At 40.4% G+C, this 10,966-nt stretch overlaps 1 protein-coding gene across 1 annotated transcript in view; it reads left to right on the top strand.

The window, feature by feature from the left end:
- Nucleotides 1-10,966, top strand: part of cdkal1 (CDK5 regulatory subunit associated protein 1-like 1) — a 246,637-nt gene that overhangs the window by 97,637 nt on the left and 138,034 nt on the right. The window contains exon 8 of the mRNA XM_005744624.1: nt 6,841-6,944. Coding sequence (XP_005744681.1) covers nt 6,841-6,944 — 104 coding nt within the window. The remainder of the gene's footprint in view (nt 1-6,840; nt 6,945-10,966) is intronic.

Genomic DNA, 10,966 nt, shown 5'->3' with positions numbered 1-10,966 from the left:
CACACACACACACACACACACACACACACACACACACACACACACACACACACACACGACCATATGCAGACAGGCACACACACTCACACACAGACATATGTGCACACCTCTTCTAGCTGTGTACCACAGTGGCCTCTCCTGCTGTTTATCAAACCAATGTATGGGTAGTTTTCAGCTCCAGTGGTCTGAACACTTTATTCCATTTCCCTCTTTCCCACTGCTTAACACACAAACACACAAATATATGCTCAGGACAAACACGCACACACTCCGTACACTATTCTCCACACTCGCTCACCAGGACAGACTGTGCTCCCCACAGTAAATCCAAAAGATTGATGTGTCTCCTTGGACAAAATGAGATTGTGTGTCATTACAAGGTATTATGCTACAGAACCCCTGAGTAACTGAATTAGTCCCAGTGTGTCACAGGCAAACACAATTTACACACACACACTCGTGCACACACATACACACAGTAGTTTATTAGTGTGTCCATGATTTCAGGGGGCATTACGTTCAGTTCGAAATGTTCTGGAGCTTTAACCATAACTACTACATGTCAAAACTTAAGCTTACTTCAACCTTAACAACATGTCTTCACCTAAAAATTTGATGACAGACATTACAGGAGCTTTTTGTTATCCTCCTAAGGAAAACACATTGACATACTGTGACGGTGTAAACAAATTTACATCCCTACAATCTGAGCAACACCCAGACCACACACACGAGTGACTATTTTAGAGAAGATTTGTGACTCAAGCAACAACTTTTTGTCAATAAGAAACACCAGCCGGAAATCACAGGAAACAAGGAGGCTAACACATAGGGGGCCTCCCGGATAACACAAATATGTTCACAATGCACTCATACATACATTTTTTTACATGCTCATCTGGCTTTGTTTACATTGTGTCTGTGTGCATAGCGTAGGTGTATTTTGCTAAACTGATTGTGGTTGACTATATAAATACATAAATGAAAACAGCAGATAACAAATTTTAAAAGGTCTCAATAATTCCTTTACATCCTCTGATATATGCAAAGATTCTGCTAGGTGTAAAATGACAACAGCTTTAAAGTGGACCTGTTATGCACATTTCCAGCTGCATATTTTTATTTGTGGATTTGATTAGAGTAGCTTTGCATGATTTACGGTTTAAAATGACCCTTATTTATCTTAGACTGGGCTTTGTTGAAGCCCCTCGGTTCATCTGCTTAAAGCAGATATCGACTTTTAGTCACGTCATACAGAGCCAAGAGGAAGAAAAAAGCTTTAGCCATGTTTTATGTGAGTAACCACCACTGTATCACACTATATACATGGTAGAGCATAATAGGTCCACTTTAAAGGAATTTGACTAGTCACTCCTTGATGATTCAGTCAGAATGGAGTAAAAATTCTGTTGCACACTGACTGCATTTGAAAATAATTTCTCTCTAATGTGTAGTCAGAGACGTTGCCAACTTGTTTTAGTCAATCTGCAGTGCATCTCTCTGCAACAGGGAACTCAACCAAACTGGTTGTCATCTGGTTCTATTCTGGTTTTATTCCAATATAATAATAGGTTTGTGGAGGAATTTCTGTTTCAAATCTGAGGTTCTAGCTGAACTCTAAATGTAAGTAGTTAATGTGAATTGTTGTTTACTTTAAATTTATGTATATGTGGACAACGTATACCATATTAACACACACACATTACATGTAATTGCCAACTTGATGCAGTTCTTTTGCAGACTGATAGCAGACTGGCTCAGTCTTGCCGTTTTATCACCTTGACACATCAAACTTGCTTTGAAGATGGCAGCTGTTTGCAAGTGGTTGCAGACCTGCTCATCAACTTCAAGCAACAAGATCACAAGTTCATTGCAAATGGTCACAATCAGTTCAGGCGACCTGCGGTCTCCAACCACTGTTTTGTCTAGTGACTTGCATGAAGTAGTAAGTCAGCAAAACAAGCTGTCAGTTGACGGTTATTACTGTGTGCAGGTCCTTCTGACCTCTGAATCTACCTACTGTGTGAGTCAGCTCAGCATTCAGATCATCAGCGAAAAGGGGACTTAAAAATCAAGTAAGTTAGAGTGCAAAGTGGTTAGTAAGCCAGAGAAGTGAGCCGATTACCTGACTCAGTCAGCCTGATTGTAGGCCTAACCTCATAGCATATCTTCACGTGACACTTTATCAGTGAGTTCCAAAATAAACAAATATCGCACCATTCTTTTCCAGCAACAATAGGCTGATTGACTTTAGCACAAACACCATCTCGAGGTCAGACTACAGACAAAACAAGAAGTTGGGAAAACACAGCTACTACGTGGACGTGGAGATGTGGTTTCACACACAAGCGCACACGCTCTCACACACATACTCACGCTGACTTTTTTCAGTCAAAACAACAAGCAAAGCTGCTGTAGTAGTTTCAGAAACGCGGGGTCAACATGTGACACATTTTCGAAAATGCACACAGAGCTCTTTTAGTATTTAACACGGGGAACATGAGACTCGATAAGAGAACCCGAGAGGTCATGAACAAAGGCTGGATTGAACACAGAGAGAAACGGGGCCCAGCTGCATTAGAGCACACACTCGTAGATGAAAGGAAGCTCACTGAAATCCATGCACACACACAAATACGCAAAAACAACCAATCCTCATGTGAAATATTGGTGCAAAAACTTTTTTTTTTTTACCTAACACACAGCTTCAAAGTGTTAACCAACTCGTCACAAGTCAGCGAGCCACCGTAGAAAAGTGTTCGCACAAATTTACACTTTTGAAAAATGAAGTAAAATCTCTGTGTCGTTTCAAACCCACCCTCGCAACTCCACTTAACCCCCATTGACTAAGCGCCACAAGCGCCGCTTAATCCCAAACCCTTATGATTAGAGCTCCTAATAATATTTGATGTGATGAATATTGCCTTTTTTATGACTTACACAAGATCATCGGTGTGTGTGCAGTTCCCATGCAACTTGAAATGGGTTTTAACTGCCAATCTTTTTCTGAATTACTAATAACCCCTCTATTCATTGCTCCTAATAGGTCTTAACTTCATTGTGTCAGCAGTCTTTGTTCCTTGACTCCATATTATTTCGCCACCTCCACTTTGACTTTGAGATGACACTAACAGCAAACTCACAGGCTCGAGGCATTGTTCAGCCATATAACAGCAGTTTGGAGATTTTGTTTGCTAATATACTCACTTCAGTGTCTCCCCGTCTCGACAATAAGCGCAATGACTAATCTTGCTTTACAATTTGCATGGCGCTCAGACTTCCCCTCGCAGTTTAAGCTTTGTTTTCATAATTGCGTTTTGAAGCTGGCACAATACGAGCCCCGACGAACACTAATACACACCGATGGCTGTTTTCTAATTAATGTGTAGCTTTCTAATTAATGTCTAGATTCTAAATACTTATCACTGAGAAATGATTTTCTTGTTCTTAATATGCAGCACAAGGGAGCCTTCCCGAAGGGAACTGTACTTTGTTTGTGTGCGTGTGTGTGTGTCTGTGTGTGTATTGAGGCAGGCTTACAAATGTATAGAGGAACCTCAGGGTTTTCCTCCCTTTGTTACCTTTTCAAGGCTGCAACCACACAATAATCTCTCCGTCTTCATCTCACACGCGCGCACACACGCACATTGGGGAGGTAACCTTTCTCATTGTAACACATTGATGAAGTACACTGTTGTCAGGTACAACAGCTACCTCTGTGGTTTAATTAACTGGGACAAAACAGAAGAGGGAGCAAGGACAGATATAAAGTAGGCCGAGAAATATTTGGATTTAACTATCAAAGTGCGTCTTTACGTCACTGCAGCTGCTTAGTTTTCCTGAATGGTAAAAGCAGCTTTAAAATTGTTGTATTATTTCAAATAATTTATCATCCATCGCAACTTTAATACGAAGTAAAGGCGTGCATGTGCCTGCCACAGCGAGGGAGGGACACAGGCTCCTCTTGCGCTCAGCGTTGGTCTAGTTGTCTCAGACCGTCCTGGCTAATGGAGAAGTCGAAACCGCTAATGCATTGTTGTGATACTGGACAAATGTTCAGCAACAGCAGCACACTTGAACACAGCCATACGAACGCACACACATTGCACGTTACTGATGCAAATACACACAGACACACAAGCAGGCCACTGACTGTCTCTTGAGATTAATGTTGGTGTGATCCATTCAGCTGGGCCTGATCACATTAAGATGGATTGACCCCCTGGTGGTGTGTGTGTGTGTGTGTCGGTGTGTGTGCACGCACACGGGGTCCCATCTGTCTGTGTTTTCTCCACAGCAAGGTCCTGTGACCTAGCTGCCATCTTTAGTGCCCTCAGCGAAGCAATACTCTGAGAAGGAGAGATGGATGGATGGATAGCTCGGTTTTCTTTAACCGTTGTGGTGATTTGTGTCATTGAAAATTCTTCTGCTATTTTAAATGAATGTCAGAACGATTATAAGAGAGGGATTGCAGCATTTTAGTGTGCGAGGTGTTAGATGGTCCAACAAATGCAGTGGAACAAGTGGATCGACATGTATAATGTAGCTGTTTGTGCCGTAACAGAATGACCTCTTTTTTTGTCATCTTTAGGTTATTGCGTGTTACTTATTTTTGACAAAGAATTTGTGTAAAGTTGTAGTGTATCTGCTCTGTAGATAGACTGTGATTAACCTTTTTTTTTTATTTTTTTTATCACTGGTTTAAATGTGATCCAGTATTTAACTATGAACCATCAGAGGAAGACCAGCTGAACTTTCCTCTACGGAACATATTTATATATCACTTCTTGTATATCGATTATATAAGAAAATGTTACCATATTACAGATGATCCCAGCTTCCACCTGAGAGATGCTTCACAACATTACTCACTGGATAGTGGAAACTATCAGGATTAACGAATCCACCATCCTACTAATTGAAAAACATGGTCATTCTTGAGCACAATATTGTTTTATATATGGAGTAATATCATAGTGTGATTAGTGGTGTCTTTTGTGAGGCAGTACTTTTTGGCCCACAAATTTTGTCCTTTGTGCTTCAGGTTTCTGGGGATCAATGTTATTTTTCCTTGAATGTCAAGGATGCAGTTTATGCTTACTGTTTTTGTTTTTGGACCATAAGGCACACCTGATTATAAGGCGCATTAAGCGAAGCAAAACAGTCAGATAATTCAAACTTTACTCAACTCATTCTTCTTGCTTCCTTCTTCCTTCCTTCTTTGAGCGAACCAGAACTGAGCTGCTTTTAGGATGCATATATAACAAATTCCAAGCATTGTTTTATGTTACCATGATCAGCTTTAGCAACAGAGTTGTACCCAATGTATTCCCAAGGTTAGAAGCCTCCATTAGTAGTGCTGTGCTAATGGGCAGTCAGGTTTTCTCTAAGAGTAGAAGTACTGGCCCATTATTAGCTATAATTGAGTTTGTTTGGGTCTTTACCCCCAATTACTTTGCAGTATTTTGCTAATGAGATGCCACAGCGTTTTATTCAGACTGACTCAATAACATGCACTTGCAACTAATGGAACCAACGAGGGGAAAAAAAGCCAGAAAAAGAAAAATGCATAGAAATAAAATTAGATGGAAAAAAAAAAATACAAAGATGTCATATGCTCACGTAACCTCAGAAATTCCATGCCAACAACAGTTGGCTGGAAAAGATGTTAAATCCATAAAATGCACCTGAACGAGACTCTGTTATTTTTGTAATACTGTCGGTTTGTGTGTGTGTGTGTGTGTGTGTGTGTGTTTTACCATTTTCAGTTTAATATAGGATGTAATTGATTTGCAGTTCAGGATGCTAACACATCGCACAAACTTATTTTAATGCCAGATTGTACTTTTCAAACTACAATGACAAATTCGAGGTCTGAAATTGAATCCAAATTCATCAGATGGTTTTAATAGAGTGTGGTTTGGTTGATCTTCCCAACCAAGTTTACACCCTGCCATACTCAGGGGTTTAGTGTGAGGCAGTTTTATTTTTGTTCTCATTTTCTGTTCTGCTTCATTCTCCTTTCCCTTCCTTTCACAGTCAATTTGAATCAAGCCTCTCTCCTTTTTCTTGAACAAAACAATGCGGCGACTCTAGCGTTTCCACTGTTTGTCTTTGAGACAGCTGTCCATGGTCACTTCTAATCCTTTGAAATAGTTTATGAAAGAGAGAACAGTTTTTACTCTCCCCTGTCTTTTAGTGCTTTTCCTTAATTGACAGGGCAAGCCTCATTACTTTCCTTTTAACCTCCTAAGACCCGAACTCTTCCACGACATGCATTTTTAATTTCTCTTTGATATTTGGGCATATTGGGGCCTGATGAATGTAAAAACAAAGAATTAACAGATTTTTTTTTTTTTTTACCTTATTTTTGTTTTTAAGAAAAATGAGAGCCACAAATGAGGATATTCATTTAAAATTTAGATAGAACAGTAGCAGTATAATGTCCTCGTAAGTGGATATCAGGCCCTTGTAGAGCAAAATTGAGTATTTTGGTCTAAATAACCCAAAATGTGATGTCCACATATGTGGACGGCAGGTCCTAGGAGGTTAAAAGTCTCTGTTCATTTATATATATTTTTATATTCCACCTTCACATTTTGAGCTGAGTATAGTTCATTTAAGTTGACATCCATTTCCAATGGCATTGGTGAATACAACCAGCTGCTTTCATTTGATGTTTAATATATTATTAGATTTGTATGATATAAATGGAGCACAAAAAGATTGAAACACAAGCCCCCAAAGCAAAAAACATGTTTTCTTCAATAAAGTCAAAAGTGAACGTTTGCTCGATCTTTCTCTTTTTACATTTTCTTTTGTGTCTTTCTGTCGGTGTAGGTGTCTGAATGCGTGTACCTACTGCAAGACGAAGCATGCAAGAGGAGACTTGGCCAGTTATCCCATAGAGGAGCTAGTGGAGAGAGCAAGGCAGTCTTTTCAGGGTGAGTACCTTTTCTCTGTAGACAGACACGCACTATATCACTACACAGGGCTGTGCAATTATTGTAATTTGAATTTCAGTTACAGTTTTGGTTTAGAATAAGATAACTGAGATAAAAAAAATTATGTGACACATTCTTGTTTTGCCTTGGGTTATAAATCCAGCGCTCCCACTTCCTTTTCTCCTTTATGTTGGTGGATTTTGACCCTGACTGTGCTCGAATTGAGTATAAAAGGTTGTGTCGGTGTCTCTGTGGTTGTGGAGACACTTAAGTTCTGATTCAGCGTACTCCTGTGTGTGTGTGTGTGTGTGTGTGTGTGTGTGTGTGTGTGTGTTATTAAGAGGGAGAGGTTTTAGTAACACATGTTGATGTTTTTGTTCTTGGGTGGAGGCTCCAGCCATTTGGCTCTAGTTTGATGCCAAAGGAACAGCTGTTGTGCGCTGGCATCTGTTCCTTAAGAGCACACTCCCAGAATCCCTAACTGCACAGCAGGCCATGCCTCTGTTAGAGCCCCAGGCAGGTCAGTCAAGGGCAAGTCTACGCACTCATGACACAAGTGGCTAACTTAATTATCGAGGCGCTGTCATCTATTTTATGATATGCATTTTAAAAAGCCAACTGTCTATTAAAAAAGCCTGTTTTTCATTTGTTTAAACTAGCTAGGGTCATTCTGTTATCCCTTTAACACCAGCGTTTATCCATGAGCTCATTGTGTTTCAAACTTTGCTGTAAAACTAAGTATTAATGCACCAAACCTTCCTGCCAAAGACATGAAAAATGATGACAAAAATCCATTCGTTCTGCCATTAACTTTACTTATTTCACAGTAATCACAAAAACATGCTAAGTTCAAAAGGGACAAAGGTACATTTCTTCCTTTCTCTTTTATAACAGCGTTCTAGCCTCATACCTACAGATAAAATTAAATATATTAAAGATTATTTAGATTAAACCTCTCGCAAAGTATTGAAACTTCTTATTATGCTGTTCTTCACCCCACTGCCGTAAGAACATCCCACTAACAGGACTTGCCAGGCTGTTGTGTTCTGGACTCTTAGGATTTACTCGTTCAGGTTGATCCTGGCTCCCAAATGTACTACTGATAATGCTAAGTGTCATGAAAATCATTATTAAATCATTAAAAAGTTGTTTTGCGTTACCTTTGCGCCACAGTTTTCCATCCGAGTGCAAGCATCGCAGCAGGGATGCCTGTTGCGATGCTTGCATGAGAAAGAGATGAATAAATTCTGTACTGCATTGTGCCAGGTGTGTTATATAATTTGCTCAGAACTGATTGGATAACGCTGGTGTCTGCTGTATTACTTCCCAAAAGAAAATATCCTTGTGTGCTAATTGCTCCTGCACAGCTAATAGAATACTTTAATTGACATAAACAACGAGCCTGGAACTTTCAATGCAATGTGAGTGCTGGTCTTTACACAACCTTCGATATTAGGGTAATTAACCCTCCCTCTCCTCCAAAACCCCCCCCAAACATAAACCAAGAGTCCACCCTTGACAAGGACGCGGCTTTTAAAATCCCATCCTGAACCCTCTAAAACAGCTGCATCCATGCCACTGCCACAGGGTGGGCAGTCAAGGACAAACTCACCAGCTGCTTGAACCTTGGTGTGTATTTGTATGTTTTTACGATCATGGTCGTATGATTTGGGTGAAATCAGGAGGAAGAAACGCACCTGCCCGTTAGAAAGACAGGGTATACTCAGGCTTTGGGAAGACACATGCATAGATTTAAAAACAGGTTTAGCTTTCATTGCTAACTACCAACAGTAAATACATAAATCAGTATATACATCTTTCACTCCTAATTACTGGGCCTCATGCACTACAATGGATAACCTTAATAGGCTTGTGTGTGTCACGAGCAATGCTCATTCCAAGTTGAATCTTAAATTTAAATATAAACTGTAGTCACTCAATTTTTATCGTCCTACCTTTGGTGTAAGTTTGCATTTCTGTGTGTCCAAGAAAGGGATTGTAGGAATTCAACTTATATGGAGGCACACTCCTGTACACTCTGCCAAGAAGCCATCAACATGTACAAGTAATAATCCCGTGTATAGACAGACTGCTGATTGGTTAAAAAGTGTGTTCTTTTTTAGTTTAAGAGGAAGAAGTGCAAAATTAAAAAAGCCCCGCACAGAAGATTAAAAAAGCATGTGTGAGAAGCTCAAACAGGAGATACAATTGAGTGTTTGTGCTTTTTTTTTTTTTTAAACACTAACACAAGTTGCATGGGCTGCACATAAGGACCCGCAATAGCACAAACACCAACCAGAGTTACCCACACTACCGGATACTTCAGATATTTTTGTCACTGTCCCCCAAATGAAAGCACTCCACACTGCACCACTGCAACGCTGCAGGTCTAAACGTACAGAGTCAAAATGCCCATTGTTCACACATCCCCTGTGCCGGCTCTGTGCCAACTAGGAACCAAAGGGGGCCAGCCCACAATTTGAGAACCACGGGATTGGCACAAGTCAGTGACATTAGTGCAAGTCAGAGTGATGTCCTCTGAAGTTATGGGAACTGTCTGCGCGTGTGTTGAGTGTAGGGTGGGGAGTAATCCGTTACAGCACAGGAAATATGAGTGTCAGAGACAGTTGTTGTTTTGAAAACACAGAAAAAGGAAGCAGAAGGTTATGATTTACAGATAGCTGGAATTAACAGAAACCGACATGGACAGTGAGATGAGAAAAGATGTGAGGTCTCACCATCCAAGCCTTAGATCTAATCTAAAGGGAACGTGCAGTTTGCTAACCTGTTTCTTGTTGACTGTTTTCAAATGTCTCTCTCTCACCACACATGCGCACACGCACGCACACATGTGCACACACATCTGGTGCAGCAGGGCCCCTTTTTCTCTCACTCTCACTTTATTTATCACCTTTTTTCTAACTCTAACAAACTGAACCTCACAAATAGACGCTGCAATTTGATTTGCTATTTGATGGCTTTTAAGTAAAACTAGGCCGCTTCTACGAATGCTAATTTTGATTGGCCAGTCAGCCCAGCGCTGGGGGTATTTGATTGGTTTATCTAAGGAATTTTAAAAGGACTTATAGGATTTATTCGAATGCGATTTGAGGTAAACACTTTTCATTCAAGCTGGGAAAAGAGTGAGCGAGTGTGAGCGCACAGCTTTTAAAGTAATCTGAATTATTCAAATGTATGAATTATAATTTTTAACATCAGAGAGGTTTGTTAATGCATGCAGGTAATAGAGGCTGGGGATGTCACGGGAAATGACAGCTGTGTGTGTGTGTGTGTGTGTTTGAGAGAGTGTATGGGTCGGGGAGTGGAGGGGTTCGTGTGTGACAAACACGTGCTGGGGAGCTGAGTGGCTTGGTTTGCGTGTCAGTGGGAAAGCATGGGTGTATATTCTTCTGGAGATGTCAATCAAAGCCTACTTACTGTGAACTCTCAGCTGTTTAACCTCAGCTTTCAGTTTCAGCTTTAAACTTGGATAAAATGTCTCTGCCGCTCTGTTTTTTTTTTGTCAGCACAGAGGATGCAGGGATGTGGTTTGTAAAATTTAAGGTACTGTTACTGGTTAAAAGCGTCTGGGGTTTAGTAGTTACATGTGACCAATGGATAGTACTGAAGTTTGAATGAGAGGTCGCAGGCACCAGCCTTAGACAATAAAGGGCAGATTTAAAAACTGACAGTCAGCATGTAGTTTGAACTGATCCAGTGTGTGGATCCCCCCCACCCAAAAAAACAATACACTTCTTAATGGAGACGGATGGAGTGCTCGAGAATGTTCTTTCCAAGAGTACCTGTATATAGTCATTAATAAACTTAGGATTCAAGCCATTTATGATGTAGGGCATACTGACATAAGGCCATTTTTAGACTGACTTGAGCATTGTGTACAGAACAGTGCTTAACAAACACATCTTTAGATCTGTTTTCAACCCCCTCAATTTCTACAATTGCATTTCACACACACACACACACACACACACACACACACACACACACACACACACACACAC

This window comes from Pundamilia nyererei, unplaced genomic scaffold, assembly GCF_000239375.1.
Source record: "Pundamilia nyererei isolate P.nyererei 1_Seehausen unplaced genomic scaffold, PunNye1.0 scaffold00146, whole genome shotgun sequence".
Lineage (NCBI taxonomy): Eukaryota > Metazoa > Chordata > Actinopteri > Cichliformes > Cichlidae > Pundamilia > Pundamilia nyererei.
This window is presented reverse-complemented; position numbering and strand designations above follow the sequence as displayed.